The 22,609-nt window shown below is 38.1% G+C and overlaps 1 protein-coding gene across 7 annotated transcripts in view; it reads right to left on the minus strand.

Annotated features, from left to right (window-relative positions):
- RERE (arginine-glutamic acid dipeptide repeats) overlaps nt 1-22,609 on the minus strand; it is a 412,748-nt gene that overhangs the window by 206,297 nt on the left and 183,842 nt on the right. For 6 of the 7 annotated variants that reach the window (XM_037000128.2, XM_037000130.2, XM_037000129.2 and 3 more), the window contains exons 3-4: nt 16,966-17,036; nt 7,906-8,031 (exon numbers count right to left, since the gene is read on the minus strand). In XM_037000128.2, the coding sequence (XP_036856023.2) occupies nt 7,906-8,031; nt 16,966-17,036 (197 nt within the window). The remainder of the gene's footprint in view (nt 1-7,905; nt 8,032-16,965; nt 17,037-22,609) is intronic. The other variant, XM_037000132.2, reaches the window with a different exon arrangement.

A 22,609-nucleotide genomic window follows, 5' to 3' on the forward strand; every position in this document is an offset into this window, starting at 1 on the left:
AGATGATCTACACATAGCAAATAAGCACATGAAAAAGAGACTCCATACTATACGTTGTCAGAGAAATGCAAATTAAAGCAACAAGACACCATTACACACCCATCAGAAATGCCCAAATCCAGAACACTGACAATGCCAAATGCTGGGGGGGCCCTTCATTCACTGCTGGTGGGGATGCAAACAGGTATAGCTACTTTGGAAAATCGTTTGGTTCTTAACAGTCAACAGCAGTGTTCTGTGGAGCCTAAGGACAGGAACTGAAAACTTAGGTCCACACAAAAACCTGCACACAGACATTGTAGCAGCTTTAGCCATAACTGCTAAGACATGGAAGAATGAAGATATCTTTCAGTAAGTAAATGGATAAACTGTGGTACATCCAAACAATAAAATATTCAGCACAAAAAAAGAAATAAGCTATTAAGCCACAAAAAGATATGTAGGAATCTTAGGTACATATTACTAAGTGAAAGAAGCCAATTTGAAAAGGCTACATATTGTATGATTCCAACTAAATGACAACCTGGAAAGGCAAAACCATGGAGACAATAAAAGGATCAGCGGCTGCCGGAGGTTAGAGAGAAGAGAAGGATGAACAGGCAGAGCACAGTGGATTTGGGGGCAGTGAAAGTATCCTTTTACAAAACAGGAGCAGTGGATACATGACTTTATGAACTTGTCCAAACCCATAGAACATACAGCACACCAAGGGTGACCCTTATTGTTAAGTACTTTGTGTTCTGCAAAGGACCCCGATGTTTCCATGTATGCTCACCGGTTGTAATATATGTCCTATTATGGTGGGGAAAGGTTATAAAGGGGGAGGGTGTGCACATGTGGGGATAGAAAGCATTGGGGTAATGCACTAACCCTGAAGGAAAAAGAGGCTCAATAAAACTTAAGGGTAATCATTATATCTCATACAGACCTATGGTCTGCCACAATTGTAAGCAGTTTTAGAAAATCATAAGATTAATCAAATCTCTGTCTTGAAAATGTGACTTGATGCCCCTTTCATTAGAGGAGCAGATGAACATGATGCAAGATAGCATCAAGAACAAATTAGCTGGCAATTAGCTTTTATGTGAAAGCAGAGTACGAAAACAATTGTTCCAAGTGAAAGGAGTTTATCTGGAAGCATGGTATATGCTCTCTAATATCGAATTGGTCAAGAATTTGTTAAACCTGCTAATGTTAAAATTCAACAGTTAGTAATCATCTTTCTTTTAAGTTAGTTGGATTAACCCAGCATTTGTATTGGCAATTTTTCTGAAAATTCAGTCATTTTAACTTCTTTCACTACAATGAATATGAAAGGTAATGGTTATTTTTGGTATACTTAATGCCAACTGGGGAAACCACATAAATATTGAAAAAGCAGGACATCTTCAGAAACTAGGAAACCACATAAATATTGAAAAGGCAGGACATCTTCAGAAACTCCTGCATATCTAAATTAACAAACAGATTAGGGTATTTTATAAGTAACAACTAGGTAAGAAATATAATCAGCCTTACTTTTCAAATAGTGTTTTATAATAAATGTTCAGTTAGTTATTAAATGGTACCCAAGTCCCAAATATGAAAAGTACTAGTGTTACAAATGATATTTAAAAATGATAAATGCCTTAATGGCCATCCTGCCTAAAGCAATCTACAGATTCAATGCAATCCCCATCAAAATACCAACAGTATTCTTCAACAAACTAGAGCAAACAGTTCTAAAATTCATATGGAACCACAAAAGACCCGGAATAGCCAAAGCAATCCTGAGAAGGAAGAACAAAGCAGGGGGGAATTAGGCTCCCAACTTCAAGCTCTGCTACAAAGCCACGGTAATCAAGACAATTTGGTACTGGCACAAGAACAGACCCATAGACCAATGGAACAGAGCAGAGAGTCCAGATATAAACCCAAGCATATATGGTCAATTAATATACGATAAAGGAGCCATGGATATACAAAGGGGAAATGACAGCCTCTTCAACAACTGGTGTTGGCAAAACTGGACAGCTACATACAAGAGAATGAAACTGGATTATTACTGTCTAACCCCATACACAAAAGTAAACTCGAAATGGATCAAAGACCTGAATGTAAGTCATGAAACCATAAAACTCTTAGAAGACAAGATCGGCAAAAGTCTCCTGAATACAAGCTTGAGCAACTTTTTTCTGAATTCATCTCCTCAGGCAAGGGAAACAAAAGCAAAAATGAACAAGTGGAACTACATCAAGCTAAAAAGCTTCTGTACAGCAAAGGAGACCATCAGCAGAACAAAAATGCATCCTACAGTATGGGAGAATATATTTATAAATGACATATCTGACAAGGGCTTAACATACAACATATATAAAGAACTCACACACCTCGACAAACAAAAAGCAAATAGCCTGATTAAAAAATGGGCAGAGGATATGAAGAGACAATTCTACAATGAAGAAATCCAGATGGCCAACAGGCACATGAAAAGATGCTCCACATCGCTGATTATCAGGGAAATGCAAATTAAAAGCATAATGAGATATCACCTCACACCAGTTAGGATGGCCAGCATCAAAAAGACTAAGAACAACAAATGCTGATGAGGTTGTGGAGAAAGGGGAACCCTCCTGCACTGCTGGTGGGAATGTAAGCTAGTTCCACCATTGTGGAAAGCAATATGGAGGTTCCTCAAAAAACTCAAAATAGAAATACCATTTGACCCAGGAATTCTACTCCTAAGAATTTATTCTAAGAATGCAGGAGCCCAATTTCAAAAAGACATATGCATCCATATATTTATTGCAGCACTATTTACAATAGCCAAGATATGGAAGCAACCTAAGTGTCCATCAGTAGATAAATGGATACAGAAGAGGTGGTACATATACACAATGGAATACTATTCAGCCGTAAGAAATAAACAAATCCTACCATTTACAACAACACAGATGGAGCTGGAGGGTATTATGCTCAGTGAAATAAACCAGGCAGAGAAAGAGAAGTACCAAATGATTTCCCTCATTTGTGGAGTATAACAACGAAGCAAAACTAAAGGAAAAAAAACAGCAGCAGACTCACAGAACCCAAGAAGGGACTAGTGGTACCAAAGGGTAGGGGTTAGGAAGGGTGAGTGGGGAGTGAGGGAAAAGGGGATTGAGGGGTATTATGATTAGTACACACGTGTGTGGGGGATCATGGGGAAGACAGTGTAGCACAGAGAAGACAAGTAGTGACTTTAGCATCTTACTACACTGATGGACAATGAGTGCAATTGGGTAATGGGGGGGACTCGATAATATGGGTGATTGTATTAACCACATTGTTTTTCATGTGAAACCTTCAGGAAAGTGTATATCAATAATACCTCAATAAAAAATTATTTAAAAATGATAAATGCTTTATACAAGCAAAACATAATACTGTTTTAACACTGGTGTGAGATACAGTCACAAAAGGTTAAGCTGGATATTAAGCAAAGCAATCTCAGCTTTTAGAGAAGCAATGTACTGCATGGGCTAGTGTAAGAACATCTGTTATGGCTCAAGGAAGGTAGGAAAGAATAGTACAAAGAGCACTGACCAGAGGCCCAGGAGATTCGGCCTCCAGCCTGAGCTGCCCCTCATGAAGCAGAGGATTTGGGGAAAGCCACTGGGCCCCAGCTTCCTGCCCTGTATCAATGGGGAGGTTTGTCTAGATCAGTGGAGCGGATTTACTTTAAGGGATGCAAACTAAGCCCTATTTCTTGCATGCACAAAGATTTACCTGAAACAAATACATACAGACTAACAAACAAAACAGACTACAGGAATTATTTTTCAAATGTATACAGATGCTATTAAGATGAATGGAAAGGGATCTCACAGTAGCTGTCTGTTGGTCATGCACTTTCTAAACAATGGGTCACTAAAGATAATGACTACCAAAACCACTAACAGCAAAGCAAAATTTACTGACACTAAAATGGTCCTCTCACACACTGCTAATACCACTGTCCATTCATTCAGGGTAAAGGCCAGGCTGGAAAAATCGCAGTGACAGAAGTCTTCTACTCTACCAAGCGAAAGAGGAGCATGTTAGTTCAGGAGCTCTCCAGAGACTGGAGGTAAAGACTGGCATCATGGCAGGGATCATCCAGGAAGTACCAAAGTCAGCCATGAGAGCAAAGAAGATACCCAAGGCCAACATGGGTTACCGGGTTAAACCTCAGTCCTGTCACTCACAAACGGCAAGATGTTGTGCAAATATAAACCTCAAGTTTTCCCATCTGCAAAGTGAAAAAAATATCACAGAATATCATGGAGATGTTAAAGATATGAAAAGAGTAACAAAGTGCCTGGACACAAAGTAAGTGCTCAATACTAGTATGCTTCCTAAACAAACAGCTAGCTGGTCTGCGGTTTTAAATGACTCAATACAGACTTTACAGAACAGTTCTTAATCTTAATTTTTCAATTTTTTCTAACATTTTAGGAATTTACTGATTAGTATTCATGGTTGAAAATATACTCTCTCCAGAAAAGTGCACATACATATAAGAAGTTCAGAAAGCCTCTTAAACTCAGAGAGACTACCTAGAGGCCTATGGACCTCAGATTAAGAATATCTAGAAAATATAAATTATTTAAAACCTGAATATGTAAAACTAAGTCTATGTGATAACAGATAATGCTTACTGAATGCTTATTGTATGCTTAACATCACATCAAGCAATGTAATGAATTGTTTCATTAATCTTTGCAACTACCCTTGAGGTAGGAGTATCATATCTATTTTATAAGTGAGAAAACTGAATGTTAGAAAGACTAATTAATGTGTCCTATGTTACACAGGAACATGTTAAGAGGGGGAAAAAGTTCTCTTAAAAGTTCTCCTTTTTCTGCTCTAATTCTTGATGAATATGCCAAAAACTAGTAGTTAAAAACTTAAATAATTGAAATAAAATAGCTCAATTCATTATTATAGTACTGTCTTATTTACATTTGTTTGCCACTTAATAGAGGTCTTAAACACACAAAAAGACAAAAACTAAAAATGCTAAACAACAGAATACCCTAACTGATCCTAGACGTCCTAGTGAGCAAGAGGGTAGGGGCACTCAACCAGAGTGCCAGCCTGCAGAGCTGCTGGCAACACGATGGAAATGAACCTGCATTTGAAGTTCCCTGTAAGGAGCTGTACCTTTTCTGCCTTGGGTTGAGTCTCTATCGAGCCATTTAAACCACCAGATTCTGGGAGCAGTTGGAGTGGAAAGGGCTTTTCTCCACCCAGTCTAGGGAGAGTCTGGGCAATGTTTTCTCTGCCTTCTCTCCTCCCTCACTATCCCTAGCTACCAGTAAACTCAGTACTTTATGCTAGAAAACATCCAAGCTAACAGATTCTCAGTAACAAGTAAAAATGTTGCCTTTTCAGCAAATACTTTGAAAAAATGAACAGATAAGTAAAAAATTTATAAATTAAATCTTACAAGTTGATGTCGTCATTAGTGCAGAAGAAACACAGAGTACATATACCTGGATATGGAGTGAAAATTATGATGCAGTCAGAGCTATCCTATAAAAACTAAATTAACAAAAATAGTCTATTAGGGAAGACAGCTGGTGTATCATGGCAAGAAACGCTAATGATATTGTCTGCAACCCTGTAATCAATTTTTTCTCCCAGCAGCTCTCTCATTACACTGTGTTAGATCTGTGTGCCTGCAGAATTGATGAGAGCTGCACACATGGGGGAAAGCTTTGCCAACTGGATCCAATTCAGATCCAGCTCAAATGACTTTGGCAACATGAAGCGCTGTTATAGAACAATCAATACAGTTTGCCTCATGCAGCATCATTTTGACTGAGAGAAGATTTATCATCTTATTACAGAATCTTTCAAACCTACAAATGATGGTATCTGAGTGCACCACCAGTCATAAACTTATTCAAGACCCCAGTGGACACAATACTTTTACTCCTAAAAAAATAAACACTGGTCACCACTAATGCTAATATAAAAAGTTTACTAAAAATCAATGTTGTTATGAGCAAAACATAAAATCCAGTCAGCAAATCCTGGTTAGTGAGTCTAACAATGACATTGACACTGATTAGAGAATAACATAAGGAAATACTGGCCTGAAAGATAGAAACCATTTTTTAGAATGAATGTGGAAACAAGATAGTGATGGTAAAAGCTGAAGCTTTTGAGGTACGTAGTCAAGCCTGGACTCTGCTAAATTATCCCTTAAGATGTCAATATCTCTCTCTCCAGGGATTAAAATTAGACTTTTATCCACTATGCTGCGTTTTACATTCCACTGTGAATGGCCATGATATCAAAATTCCAAGGCTTCCATAATTTTAGCCCTTTTTCTGGTCTAATTTCTTGATGAATTACAGCAGCAACTACCAAATGTGACCTTGCCATTGTGGTTAATCCTGGTTTTGTTACAATTATCACTCTCCCAGTACCTCTGTTGTCTTGGTCCTCCTAGTGTTCCAAGTGGAGGTCAGCCCTCACCACCTACCTGGAATTTTCAGCTATTCCCCACTCCACACTGCTACCCAATCAATCTTCTTAAGCAGGGATTTGCAAACTGGTTTGCCTGGAATAAAGAAGCCTGCAAAGGCTCTCCTCTGCCTATCACACAAAATCCTGCCTTGTCTGACCTGTAAGAGCTTCCATGATCTGGTCCCATTTTATCTCCCCACCTCTGCCTCCCACGACCCACTAACCTGTGCTCTTCACTGATGTCCTGCAGTCATCTTCTCACAACTCCCAGCTTCACCAGGCTCATGGCCTATGTGGCTCACAGAGACAGGCTGACACGTACACCTGGAAGGCTCCTCCACTCTGCCTGTCCACATGTTACTGATGCATCAAAAACATACCCAGCTCCTCAAAACCTACCTACGTCACAAAACTTTCCCAAGTGTACGGCCCATTTGGAGCACTCACTTTTCTTAGTCTTACAATATAAATATTCTATACTACAATCAAACAATTCAGTATATATTGCCAATATCTTGTATGGTACGTGTCCATGTGTGATGGCTATTCTCTTGTGTTATTTTCTAATTGAGTATAAGTTTGAGCCCCACAGTGAGATTACATACAACATGAGAAAGATCTTCAACTTCTTCAGTGATTAACAGCAGTTCATGAGAACAATATACACCTGTCTTTCAGAAAACTTCACCATTAAATCCCCAAAAAGGAAGGAAGATGGGTATATACACCACTTTTATAAAAGGGGAGATATGCAACAAAAAAACAACCCTCATGGATCACTAACACTGGGCCCTGTGTACTAAGGGAATAAAGCACTCAAGACATTTCATCCAGCTACATCTTACACACATCCCACATTACCACTAGGTAACAGAGGAAATTATCAGGGTATAGCTGAGGGCACTATATCTACACCCCAACCCAAGCCTTTCAAAGTGTTTATTCTATATCTGGCATTGCAGAAAAGCCCAGCTACTTCCAAGCAACATTCTACAAAACATCACCTGAAAGGACAGCACAGCACCCAAATTAGTTTAGATTCATGGGCCATGAATCCCAGTGCTCCTGGGGAAAATGCACATTCCACACTTGGACTCAAACTTACCCCCTTTTTTCCCCATTTCAGTTGCCAACATCCATACTCGCTGCTGATTGCCAGCTCCTGCTCCTTGCAGCAGCCTAGCATGCTCTCTGCTGGTGCCAAAATACCCTACACACCACCAAACCCCACTAACTTCTGGAACTGTCCTAGAGGGGTAAGGCAAGTCCCGTATTTTGCTTCCTCTGTGCATGTACTTGTTACTCCTTTAAAAACACATACAATACAGCACATTTTTAAAGGGGCTTTGGGGAGGGAGGTAATATTCCTATTTTATACCCTATGGGATATAAAATATTGATAGCTCTTAAAAACGGGATTCTCCTTACCCCTACAGGCCCTCTCCCGGCTTCAGAAAGATGTTGTGGTGGCTGTGATGCCACCGGCAGAGAGCATGCTGGGGGGTCACACAAAGCAGGAGTTGGAGATCTGCAACAGGCCTGGGAGTTGTGGACCTAAAAAAGAAAAAAGTTTTAAGTTAACATACCCAACGTCCCCTCATACCCTGGTTAACTAGGGGCACGCAGCACACAAGCAGGTATCTGCACAAATCCATTAGCAGATGGCCTCTGAAATCTCAGAGAATTTGCTCTACCACTGAAGTTGACCTTTCTGCATTAATCAAAGCTGTTTCCTTATTTCAGCATGAACAAACATATATGACCCTTCTGACTCCACACTTTAATCGGGGTCCTGTCATAAAGCAGTATGGTGTGTGCCCCTCAAAATAACCAAGTTAAGATGTGACACAGTGCCAAAGCACAGTGACAGTGGCATGCTTTGCTTAGAATAAAAATAAAAATTCATGGTGTCAGATAAACACAACTATAAAATGACCCACAAGTGGACAAACTGAGCTTTCAGAAGAGTTTCTAATTGGAGATGCCAGGGGCGTAAGACACGTACTTAATACGGAAACATCCAAAACACTGGGGATGGGGGTCAAAGAAATACCCTACCATTTCTCTCAAAGTTCTTCATTTTGTAAATAAAGCTAAAGGCAAAGGACAAAGGCTTAATCCAGAGGGAAAAAAGAACCATTCAAATGACTTTAATTTTTTCACAATGCCCACGTGAACAGGTACAGAGCATAAAGTTCAAGAAAGACATTGTCTATTTTAGGGGCAAAACCAGTTTGGTATAAATGTATCCCATCTTTTTTTTTTTTTTAAGGAACTGTGAAAACATTTAAAACAAGCAAGAGATTAGAGAGCAACTTCTGAAAGCCAGCACAGTCCTTATAAGTGTCAAAAAAGATACCTTAGATAATAGTTTGAATATGTCCCCTTCCAAATATTTTAGAGTACACAACATTTCCGAAAAACTAACCCATCCAATTTTATGTGGTTTTAAATGAACTAAAACCTCATAAAATCCAAATACTTATATAAGAATCTCTGTTCCTGAAGTTGTTTAAAATTTACAAATAAGCAATTTTTAAATATTAAATCACCTTTAGCGAATCCTGTTACATATAATTCTTTTTGAGGAGCAAAGAATCACTAAGGATGCCCAAGATTTTAATATGCTCCATTAGCTACTTATTTTTGTCTTTTTAAAACAAAGACAAATCCCAAGAAAATAGGCTAATATTGGAAATGTCTTTCTCATGATGGTTTTCTTTTCTTAATGGGTCACTCTAGAACATTCTGGGCACCACACAGTACCTGTGCAGTCAGTCTCTCTGACTCCCATTTCCTCAAGGAAAACATGGTATCAAGTGTTAGTAGTTATACCTTTTCTACCACACACCTCCCTCCTCCCCATACCAGCACTGCAAATTCCAAATCAAAGATTCAATTGTGCACAAGAATGGTCAGCATACTCAGTATTTTTTACAGTAAATAAAAATAAATTTCAGGTTAATCTCTTGCTATAGGAATTCAATTAATCACCACTCAAATCCTTATTCATTCAAATCAAGGATTTTAAACAAAAATGCAACTAGTAAAGCATTTCTAAGCACCTTGGCATTACTTTAAATATACAGAAGTTCAAGTAATTATTAAAACATTTTAAGCACTTAAAAAAAGCATTTTAAAGCATATCAGTGTTCTTATTTATGAATCAGAAAAAAACTGACAGTATCTCAGTTTCCCTAATTTTCTTCCATTTCTGCTAGTGACTTTCTCTTGGACTAGTTGAGTTGGTTCTTAACACAAACATCCACATATACATACAAATTCCCAAGGAATCAAGTTTGAATGATGACTTTACCAATATTCTCACACAGTGGCTTTCTGCAAATATCAAACTGTCTCAAACTTAAGTTCCTTTTTTAAAATATTAGAATACCTAGAATTTTCTGCATTGAAAACAATTTCACATATCAAGAACAGGTTTAGTAAAGAACATTTTTAGATAAATATTTTATGGAAAGAAATATAATTAAACAAAATTTTCAGTAAAATCCTAGAGAATATGTTATCCAACTTCACAGTAATCACAAACCATTAAAACTCTAAATCCCATGTGGTCTATAATGACTGTCAGTTGTGAGTGAAAACAGACTGCTGAGAAGCTGAGTAAATGGGGCCAATAAGATGCTCTGAGATTATTTATTCCCAAAGCCTCATTCTGATTTTCACTTACGTGAATATCACCCCCTCCATTCATAAGTTGACATTCATATCGTGCAAGAAGGTTGTGGTGATTCAAAATAACTTCCAACATGACTGCTTCATAGTTGGTGTGGAAGCGGGGATTGTCAGACACCCAATGACACCTTATGTGATGGCCATCAAACTCAGGGCTAAGGGTTTCATCCACTCTTGCCTCTTTAAGAATTGGATTAAAATTATAAAACTTGAAATTTACATGTCAAAAAGACATTTAGTCCTTGCACATATATTTACTTTTGGTGGCTTACTCCAAACAAACAACATGAAATAGGTCAATACCCCTACTGCAATGCTTATGGATAGCAACTAAGCCTGTATTTTAAGTTAAGGGGAAAAGGTGTGGCCTCCAGAAGAACACTCTAGCACCAAATCAATAATCTGCACCTTTTCTTGACTTAGATATCACTGTATAAGAAGAGTACTGAGAACTAACAACAGGAACAACTTTTTAAAAAATTATCTCAGCCACACATATTATTCTCTTTGAGCACTACTTAATTCCTCACTTTATAAACTGAAAACACTTGATAACAAACTTAATGGTTTTCACTTCACTAGCTAACACTGCACTCAATTCTTCAGGCCTAACTTGAGGGACTATCAAAAACAAAAGGAGAAAACCAGTGTTTCACACAGAAACAAATCGTCTTATGATAAGGCATTTTTCCTATCAGCTGGCCTTCCCTGGGATGTTTACATATAGACTAAACACTCATTTATCTTGGATAAAAGTCAGTAATACAGAAAATTCAGAAAATTCAAAACAGATTATCATAATGCCTTTAAAAAAATGCAGTAATTTTGGCTACAATCATGTAAACTTCCTTAAGAATATAAGAAACTGGGTTTTGACAGTTTTATTATTTAAATATATAAAATACTGCACACTGCAGGATAAGCAAAATCCTATACATTACAAGCTAACTACATCATGGTGAAGAGGCGTATGTCTTTGGCTTGTTTAATGAAACAGAAGGTTAATTTGTAGTTAATGCATACACTGTATCAAACTACTACTGAAGTATTTTGAAAATTTTATCCAGTGAATTTTTTCCTCTGAAATGCTACTTCATTCAATATTGAATAAATATTTATAGTGGACCTTACACAGGCCAGGCAACATGCTAAGCACACAGTATACATGGAGAATAAAGCAGATGGGGTGCCTTCCTTACAAAGCTTACGCCTGGAGTGCCAATAGCATCATTTTGATCACCGCCATTCCATGGCCCAGGCTTTACGTTATCAACTCTGTAGCTTGATCTTTTAACTTAAGAACAACCTACCTGCAAGGTAAGTGCTTTATATTCCAACTTCATAGGTAAATAAAGCAAAATTAGGAGGATTAAGTGTCTTGTCCAAGGTTATGAAAGACAGCAACTGAAGGAACAGACAAGCTGAATATCAAAGTCAAGCTCTCAACCCACGCACTTGACCAGTCTTCATCTTGGTCCCAGGATCTCAAATTCTGAATTAGTCATGTTCTAATTAATGCAGATTTCCTGCCCCATCCCTAGAAGAGTTTTTAATATAAGACTTACCTAATATGAAAATGAATGCCCATAAACTGTACATTCTGTCCTGAATGACACAACAGCCAAGCTGGGATTAAATAATTATGGTGTACAATACAGAAATGATAGTTACACCATTGTGTGAACACATGTATGTGTGTGTGCAAAGGCTGTATGTTAATGAAAACTCCCGTATCTCCCAGGTTTATCTATGTAAAGGTCTCTAAAAACCCAAGAAGATACAATCACTTATCCTCAGTAAGTTTTCATTTTAAAGAAGGAAGTCTTGCTTTTAATCCACTTTTAAGAAACCCAGTTTGGTGGAGAGAGGGCAGTTATCAATGGTAAGTGGAACCTAAACTGGAGCTTATTTCTCTGTAGCCCCTCTTTGTTGTACTCTGGCGACCAGCTTTTGGGGTAGGATTATTGGCACAGACCAGAAGCCAGAGATAAATTTCAAATGTCCCTCCCCCAGTTGATCACATTTGGCAATGAATCAAAGAGGGATACAGTATTAAACCTCGAATAACTTGGCCAGCACATTCACAGCAGTAATGGAGAGGTGCCCTCTCCAATTCAATGAGTGGTATGCATCCTTAGGTATTCCACATTCACAATCAGCAGGTACAATGTAAGCTGTTAGGGACAGAAATGGTACAAAAGCACATGCATCTATGCAAAGCTGTAATAATTCATTGAGCCTTAAACAGTCCATTGAAAATACCATAATATCCTAAATGACACATTCCCAACTCTAAGGACTCTCTAGACCAGGTTTAATTTTAATGACAATTTTCCCAGTTTTAAAACAAACAAGAGCCAAAATGAATCAATGTACTCAAAATAATGTGTAATAATATATATATCCTATAAACAAATATATCCTGGGAATTTATTTTGTATTAACAGCTAAAGAATCGATAATCATATAACTCTAAGAAACCAAAATCATATTTTTTTCTATTGCCTGAACGATAGACTCATTAGGAATCCCATGTAGAATATTGAAGGATTGGCTTCAACTACTTATTTGCAAATGAAGGGTCACCTATGAAGTAATACTATCAGAGCCAGACAGAGGCTCTTTGGTGTTATACTGAATGGAAATTACTCGTCTCAAAGATCTTGTTTGGCATTCTCAGAATCCATCACTATTTCTAGGGAACAAATTACCTCTTCATTGCTTAAGACCTGGATGTCTATAAAAATGGAACTTTTATTTTTTTAGTAAAAGTAAGAAATCCTTCTTTTGGGATAAAAAGTGAGTGCTTTCCTCCACATCAATCCTACTCAGAGTGTTCTCGAAAGAGGACTGATATCCTACAATGCTACAGTTACCCACCCAGTTAGAACCTAAGATGCCTGAGGGAAGGAATTGTGTCTTCAGTCCCCCTTATGATGCTGTACCCAACAAAGAACATAAAGCAGGCTTTCAATAAATGCCTGTCAAAGACACTGATTATAACCCAAAACATTCCTCTCTGCACTCGGGGATACTATGCTCCCTGGTGATACTGACTCATTTAGGGAAAAAACTCTCAATGCAAATCGTGCCACACAAGAACCTAGAAAAGCTGTGGGAGCACAGCAGGAGAAAAGGGTGAAGATGTTTCTTCACCAGCCTCTTTCAGTTGCAACTAATGGAGACCCTCTCAAGCTGGCCCAAGAAAAGAGACCTAAGGGCCCAATGGGAAGCATCAGCGGTGTGGGAGCAAGTTGCGAGGAGAAGCACACTCTCTCTCTCTTGCTCCCTTTGCCCTTCTGCACTCCCTGCACAGTGGCTCCAGTCCTCGGCTTTTCCTGGCGCTCTGCTCTGTCGCATCCCTTCACCTGTGCCCTGTTCATGCCTGCTCCACCCCTCTCCGCAATGAGGCAATTCTTTCAGCTTTGCCTCCTCAGCAAACTGCTTCAGTGTCCCAGTCAATCTTTTCAAGCCAGGCCACAAACATCACAGAGTACCATTCCTTATTACTACTCCTTCCAAGAGCTAAAGATTTTGCCAGTTACTTGATTATTTAGTTCAGGAGCCTAAAGTGCAAAGCTGCCTTCTTTAACTGATGGTCCCCTTTTTCCTGCTTCTAAGCACACACTATCCCTAATTCCACCTCACCTCTCCAGCTCTCTTGAGCCCTTGCCTTTGACTACTTGTTCCATACTTTTGTCACTGTAGTCAAACAAGCCCAGGTCTCCCAGTTTATAAATAAGCCCAATCAAATGAATACTCCCTAAGACAGTGAAAGTTTCTTAATAGAACATATTAATTCACTTCCCTTGAAAAAGCACTTTTTCCAACCTCTCTGTTCTGCTAGGAACTCAACTGCTTTGCACATCATGGCTCCCACCTACACCTGTGAAAGTGTGGGCTCTAATATGTCTACCAATCTAGGAAGGCAGTGGCCTTATAAGTTGTGATGGTTAAACATTAGCGAAGTGCAAGCCATGAATCCTATCCTAATAGGCAAGATGACCAGATAACCTATCATCCAAACAGGGATATCTTTGAGAGTGAAAGGGGACGCTGTTTAGTATTTGCCAGGACAACAGATGTAAACCTGCACGTACAGGTGGGTATGTTCCATATCATGGACTCAGATTAGTCCATGGTAGTAGCAGAGCCTAGAAGAAAACCCAGGTCCCCACACACAAAAAAACCCAAAGACCCTTCTTATCTCATACAGAACTAGTTCATGAAATGTTCTCTGGGGTTCTCAGTTCAATCAATGGGGATTAGGACAATCTCGGTGACTGGTCATAAATGCCTCCTTATGCCCACTTCTCTATTCCTTAACTTCTGTTGGTTTAACACTGTAATCTTATTTAATAAGAACTATAACAAGTATTCACCCAGTTCTTTTATAATCCTAAAATAAACCTTGAACTACAACACCCTCCATGGTAAAAGGAGTAATTCTAAGTTATGGTGTAAACAAAGAGACACAAATCTCACTTACAACCCAAACCAAAAGAAGCTAGAAAGATAAAATATATAATTAATCCACATTTCAAAGCTATTGGGGTTTTGTTTTCCATTGCTCCACTTGCCATGCATGGTATTTGCTTGTGGGCAAAACCAACTCCAATTTCTTCATTTTACAATCTTGCAGAGAAACAAAGCATATTTTCCTTCTGTTCATCTTTTCCCTTTATAGCTCAGTAGGCTGAAGGAAAAAAAAATCTGATTATTCTCCTCTATTAGGTTATCTTTTCACAAGTAGTACTGCGAACAATAGAAAGAAGAAAGTGGGTATCCAGACAATAACTACATTCCTCCCAAAAGCAAATATGTCATCACCTCTGTTATTCTCACACAACAAATATGAATACAGAACTCAAACAAAACATTAAGACATAGCAGTGTGTGACTTAGAAAAAAGTATCTAAATACATTGCACCCACTTCCCACATTGTTTTTGCAGACAGCTTTAATGTGTTGCACTAGACCAATACTGACAACAGTATGAAGAGCTTCAGCTCTTATTGCTGTTAATACCCTGAGCAATTACAGTAACTCAGCAGGAACCTATGCCCCAAACAGCAGCTACCACACTGTAATCAGCACTTCATACGAGAGATGTTCAAACATGAAGCACCTGCTAACGTGCAAAAAATGTACAAAAGGGGCTCGGCATCTAATAAGTAAAAGAAAAATCTCTGCGATTTTATTTCATAGCTGTGTCTTTTCCATGGTGCACTGGTATTATGTTTGGTAAAAAATCACACACATAGACAGTGAGCAGGGACAGAGCAATAGCAGCAGCCATGAGCAAAAGAAAACTCGCCAGGAAACAAGGCCACCACCCAAACTTTCAGATGTCACTGCAGCATCTGCAAAAAATCTTTGGAGGAAATAAATAATAAATAGGAAAGACCTCTACAAATGATGTAACTTCATGTTGACATAAAAGCTGAACAGAAAACATTTGAGTTACAAGATCAAACTGCAAGGCTGCCTTGCCAAACAACCAGGGAAGTTAAAAGCAGCCAACCAAGAATTAAAGACCTTTTAAGTAAATGGCACATTTCACTTTCTTTTAAAACAGTAAGCATCTGTTACTTACATAATAAATTTTTAATAAGGAAAAATAAATGGCATATAATTTTTAAACTAGCTAAATCAGAATATATTAATTGGATATTTAGGGTCATTAAAAATGATAAAAGACAAAAGGAGACAAAGAGTTTAAGTTCTCCTCAAACTCCATCAGTTCTCTTTAGATTTAAATATCAGATATAATGTGTGTTAGAACACAAATATTGTCAAAAGTTACAAAGCATTTTAGAAACAAGAGCAATTGTAGATACTGAAAGATATCTCCACAAAGCTAAAGAATTAATACTTCTCTATACTTAAGACTAGAGTAAGTGGTTCATGACCTTCAAGTACAAGGATCCCTTTTTAAGATCTGAATGTTTCAAAAGATCCCCAAATGACAGTACTTTGATAATATTTCACATACCAATTGTTTGAGGAAAATACATTATAAACAGTGATTCTTAACTGTGTATTGTCATTAAATGAATTTTTAAAATCAGAGCAGCGTATTAATACATTTGGTAAAGTACAGATGTGTACAAGGTTTATTTATTTATTTAAGATTAAGAATGCTTACTGGCAGACCTTTGTACGATCTCCACAAACACCCAGGGATTGAAAGCCCCAGGTGTGTGAACCACTGGGTCTAAAACCAAGAGATTTCCTCAAGGACAGTATCAACAATTACGTACTTGAGAAAAGTTTTTAATGAGAAAGTATTGTAGGTATTCCATCCAAGCCAGACTTCCTTCCCCCAACCTCCACCCCTGGGACACACTAAGATATACTCTATACTTGCTAAAATATCTAAGTAAATTACAGTTATGACAGAAAATCAGTCTTTGGCCCATTTATACTCTTTTTCCAACTCCTCACCAATTCCCAGATTTACTTTACTTCAGGCTCTTCACAATGGTTCAGAAGAAACAAACAACTTGAGCAAATCAAGAGAATCTCCGAAATTGTTGTCAAAACAGCTACTAAAGGATAACAACTTCAGAAACAGTGTTTACAGTAGGGGCTTTAGAGCATAAGTATTACAAAACTGGAAAGATAAAACTGGTAACTGCCTTGAATGCTACAGCCACCAGGCAGTTAGCTCCCAGAAGGTGAACTGGTTATCAAGTCAATAACCATGGAGAAGCAATCAAGAAAGACAGCCAGTGGAACTAGAAAAAGAGAAGGTACAGAGTAGAATCAAGCACATTAAAAAATGCTTACCAATTTGAAGTCTTGAATGCTACAGATGAAATACGGTGTGTTTGGCCTCCGACTCTCGATATACACACAGTCTTTAAAAAAAAAAGAAATTTTAGAACAATGGCATTCACCTTTAAGGGAACAAAGATAGGGCCCATAAAGCCACTACATAAATAAATAAATAAACGACAAAGCATGTACCTTTTATGGAAAAATTTGTTTCAAAGATGATGTTAAATTATCGTTTTAAGATAAAGGAAAACAGCCCTTAGGGTTCTTTTTGACCACTTTTCTGATAACCTAAAGAACCTGATAAAGCTCATTTATTGTTTTCAGGGACCTAGAAGAAGGGTGGGGGGGGGGCGGGAAATTGGGGAATTCCCAGGAGATTATCAACATTCAGATGAAGAAACTTCAACAAAGGGAATTACTTGCTCAGGGTTACACACCAAGACAAAATCTGGAATATCTTATTCACACAGACGCCCCTACTTCACAAAGAGAAATGGCTTTGCCAAGTGCTACTTAATTTTCAGTAAATATTTTGGGAGGAAATAAATGAAATACGTAAAGACAACTAACTAGCTTGAATATGTTATTACAACAACCTTTTCACCTAAACCAAGGAAAAAGAAAACTAATCTCTGTGGATAACTTGCTATTAAATGTTAACCTAAATACATTTTATTTTCTAATTGTAAAGAAAACCAAAGCATCCAATCAGAGACAGAATGTAGTAAAGCAAATTACATTATTCTCAGGGAAGAACAGCGTTTTCTTAAATTACATTTGACATGGCAGGGTTGGTAATTATTTTTTGATGCTCTCAACAGATGGAGTCTAAAGGGCTGGTTTTTAAAATGGCAGGTAAAGATTTTTTTTTTTAAAGAAGCAATTTTTTAAAGGAAAGCAGTGGCTATAAAGGCACATAAAAACTACACATTGCAACCTAAGATCATTACAAAGTTTAGGACAGGAAAGTCTGTGTATACTTACGGAGAAGTAAAAACATCTGCAGTCATTCCATCAAATTTTCTAGGGATAGTGACTATAATGCCCACATTTAAAATAGCATTTGTTTTATCCTTCCTCAAGACCCTTCACAATAAGCATATCTTAGAATAACTCAGATGCTTGAGAATACAGGCAGATTCCTCTACTGCCTTGTATTACACGTGCTAAGATCCAAGAAAAGGCAGAGCCGACTCTGAGCCTCGTATCCTGTGGACAGTCCTGGACAGTCAGGACACAGCACTAGCACCGGCAGGACCACTGAGAGGCCGGTGATGAGGAAGCCCTCACACTAAGGGCACTTGCCAAAAACTTTCCAAGAGACATCAGGATTTTTGTAGCCTGAAGTTATTCCAGAAAAAGAAGAGATCTGAACAGCAGCAGACATTTAGGCATCCAGAATCTCCCAACTGATTTCTCTACTCAGATGTAGACACCACAAGAGATTTGCCCCCTGAATCCACGTAAAACAGCCACTCAGGAATGAACTGTTGACTGATTTTCCATCTTGCTCCAGGGTCCCAGATGCTAAATAATTCTGTTCAATATTCAAGCAACATCATTTAACATACCAGTCATCTTAAGGGACAAAGAGAACTCTTCCCACTGAGGTAGATTTGTCCCTAATTTGATATTCAAGTGAAATCAAAAGAAACCCATTCCCTAGATAAAAACTGTTTGTAGCCCCAACCTACACAACTGTGGAAGAACCAACGGTTCTCCATTTCTGCACTCCAATCTCTGCTACCTACTATCAGTATTTTAAATCTCTAGATTTCAATTATTTATTCATCTCTGAACCTAAACACAAATCCCAGTCTAAATGCCCTCTTCTTCCTATCACTTCCTAACAGAAAGCAGTATTTTCTTTATCTCCTAACGTAACACTGTTATACCAAGCTACTACTCATCACTGGCTTCAAAACTAATGGGTCACTGCCTGGTAACTTCTACTTTCGTAAAGCTCATGGGACAAAAAGCTTGCCGCATTCAATGGTCTGGTCCCACACAAAATCTCATCCTTCCCTAGACTGCAATCTCCAAAAGAAACACCTATTCCCTACCCGATCCTTGCCAGACCGCCTTTACTCCTTCATTCTACCAACACCTGCAACCTTGTAATGAGTTAGCTCCAGCAGCAATGAAGTCTAATGGCTCTTCTGAAAAGAAATGGCAACATCTCCTTTCATATATATACATGTGTATATACACATGTACAGATTTATTCCATTTGTTCAGTTACTTGGCAATCAAATGGTCTGCACTTGTCCACATTGACATCAATGTTTTGAGCTCAGAGAAGCTTAGTTCTGTATTCCCTGCAGCCATCAAGGACTGGTGGCAATGTCTGGCATTGGTGTTGGTAAAACCAGACAGAACTGAAGACAATGACAGATGCTTAGACAGTGTTAGTATGTAAAACTTTGTTCTTTTTATACAAAGAAAAGCCTTTTATATACTTTTCATAATCAGTAGTATCATTATAACTATAAGCCCTCTTACTCTGAGACTTAAAGTAGCTATTAACTTGTACATAAAAAAGTTTTCCAGAAAAAGTAGGATAATCTATATTCTTTCATTTCTCTTGCAAGGTTACATTCAGGAAAATGATAATCTGTGAATATACCTGGATATAACTCTTGGAAAAGAGAGGGAAGGAATATGTCGGTCAGCCCAGAACAACCACTGACCTCCCTCTACCTAAACACTTGCCAGCAACACTCCCAGCTGTCTCATTGGAGAGGCTGCCTCACACCTGGCTTGAGGAAGGCTGCTGTGAGAAACAGGGGAGTCCAAGAGAGGACACCCTCAAAGTGACATATGCCACTAGCACATCTGTTTATTTCTTCTTCCTATATAAAAAGCCACCTCTTTTGTTTAAAAACCTACCATGGCAACCCAAATTACTGATCCAAAGCTATTAATTTGTTTATGAGGTTCCAAAACAGAATCCTGGTAATCTGTAAGACAGGTTATGGTATCAGGCAATCTCTATCAGCATTTTGAAACTTACACTGAAGAAGTCAAATAAGCTTACTTCACAATTAAGAGACAAAACTTAGAGCTTATTTTACATAAAGAGTCATAAAACACAGAATGGCTAAGATCAGGGGTAATATGAATAAAAAACTTTTTATACCATGTCAAACTTGTCATAAGAATGAGCAATAATACATTATTTTTATCTGAGTTTTCTAATTCCCTTTAAAATAAAAAGCACAAAAATTATGGTAGAGTTAACTTTTCTTTATAAGCCCCCCGTAAAACTTAGGGTGCTCCAACTAAAAGTGAATATATTCTAAAAAGCTATTTGGAATTAAGTCTCAGAAAAAAAAGATTTATCTATTATTCCTCTTAATGATTTTCAAAACAAGGCTAACTAAGGCCAAATATACATAAGAAGTACTTCCCTGTTGTTTCATTGGTTACACAGCTATTTAAGAAAATAATTTTACTTGTATGTTTATAGTTAGCACACAAGTAAGTGGATTCTTTGGAAAGGGAAAGGTGAGAACGTAAGTCAAGAGCAATGTTAAAATCCCAGTTGGAATATATACCCAGTAATCTTTTAAAACCAAAACGATTTGCCAAGAATTTTCATGCAATTTATGAGTGCATGTTTTGTCTGAAGCTGGTTCTAAAATCAGTTTCAGTCATTTCGATCAATGACCCTCAACCTGAAAACCTTCCATGGCCAACAGGAGCATTGCGAATGCTTGCAGACACCTTAAACAAAAAGAAAGAGGAAGAGGAGGAAGAAGCGAGAGAGAGAGAGAAGAGCCTTTTCTTTTAAAGTAGAAAGCTAGCAGTTCTAAGAGAACTGAACAAAAGCTGGTGTGATCCATTAAGTGCATAATGCACATTTTCAAAATTACCCATATGAAAATCCAGATTTACCAGATTGAGCAAATGGCTGCTGCAGGGCAAATATGTATTTTTTTTTTAATATTAGAATCAGCAAGCCTGAAAGGGGCCAGAAAAATTAGTACAGCTATTATCATCAATATCAATTATTTCAAACAACATATGATAACTAATTTTTTCTCTACCAGGCGTGTCTGGAAATGAAACGATAGGCCTAGATTGAGAATTATTCTCTAACACCTAGCCTTTGCCTGGGAATGGATCACACGCTTAAGTGCCCACAAAACCTGTATCCATTACTTGGGCAATGATACTGAACAGGGTCATTTCTGGCTTTTTCTTAAACCTCAACATAGCTTTGTGTCCAAGAATCTATTGTACCATCTGCAAACAACAGAGCATTTGCTAAGCTGAAGAAGGAAGTCAGCCAAAACCGAAGGCAGATTCTCAAAGCAAAGAAAGCCCTCTCTGCTTTCTCAACCCTCAGCGAATCAGCAGGTTTACATAAATAAAGCAAGACTGCAGTCCTCTCAAGGGGAAAAACCACAGCCTGAAGCATCAGGCAGTTTGTCATCCTGAAACACAAAGAACCTGTCAGCATCTTTCCTGACAGCCTCCTCACAGAGCACGGTGGACACTTACTTTACCCACTAATTGAGCAAGCAGTGCTGTGAGCCCAGCATTAAAGCTGTGTTCATCTTCTAGAGGCAATACTCAGCCACAGTGCTCTGTCCTTGAGAGAATTTCCCTGTCCATTAACGCATTTCTCCTTACTAATCTTTGAAATACTTCTCACCCCTTTTGCAAAGCATGACAGTGCTGCTCCAACGTAATTCCCTATAAAAAATTTTTCTACTTATAAAAAGCATGCATGAACAAAGACTTTCTCACACACAAAAAAAAATTTCCCAGAAACCAAGTTAGGTGGCATAGTGGTAGACCTGGAGGCTGACACTCAGGACTCTCTGCTCTTCAGCTTTCCCTTGTCTTAAACATTTGACACCCAATGAAGTAACAGGTTGGTCTAATATCGCAGAATCAAAAGCCCTCAAGTACCTTACTAGTTAACAGGAATGTCTCCAAATTTCTGACATACAAAAAGGGTGTGTATGTATGTATGTGCACAAGCCATAAATAACACTGAAATCCTGACACCCAAGTCCCATTCCACGCATACTGCATGGCTAACAGAGCCTCTCATCTCCCACATTCTCTTCCAGACAATATGCAAACCCATCACCATTCCACCTCTATAAACAATGCACTACATTCCACATAGTGAACACTCAAAAACTATGTGAGCAACAAATGAACTGAACAAAAATGTAAAAACAGAAGAGAGGTTATATATACCAAATCCTAGCAAGAAAGTTACTACACTCTATCAATATGAACATAAAGAATGTTGTTTTCTAATAAGCACTTCTTTAAGAAATAACTCAACTGACTGAAGGATGGCCTACTTTTAGTTTTCCGCTAGATCCTGCAAGAGTCTTTCATGGGAAAGGGGTATTCACATTGTCTGGGAATACTGGAAAACTAAAAAGGGAAAAAGAAACAAAAATTGGGAAAACAGCACCTCCTTAAGTGAAATCTTCTCCGTCTTTACTCTTATCCTGTGTTTTGGCCCTGAAAACTGTTATCAAAACTGACTTGTAACATATTCTTAAAGATTCTAATCTTGGAATTAGAATTCCACTTTCACTCAGTGGAAAAATATCTCAGGTATATATATATCCTTGGTTTCTTCCTTTGTAAACTTCATCAAAATTAACTTCCATGTATTCAA

This window comes from Manis javanica, chromosome 4, assembly GCF_040802235.1.
Source record: "Manis javanica isolate MJ-LG chromosome 4, MJ_LKY, whole genome shotgun sequence".
Taxonomy (NCBI): Eukaryota; Metazoa; Chordata; class Mammalia; order Pholidota; family Manidae; genus Manis; species Manis javanica.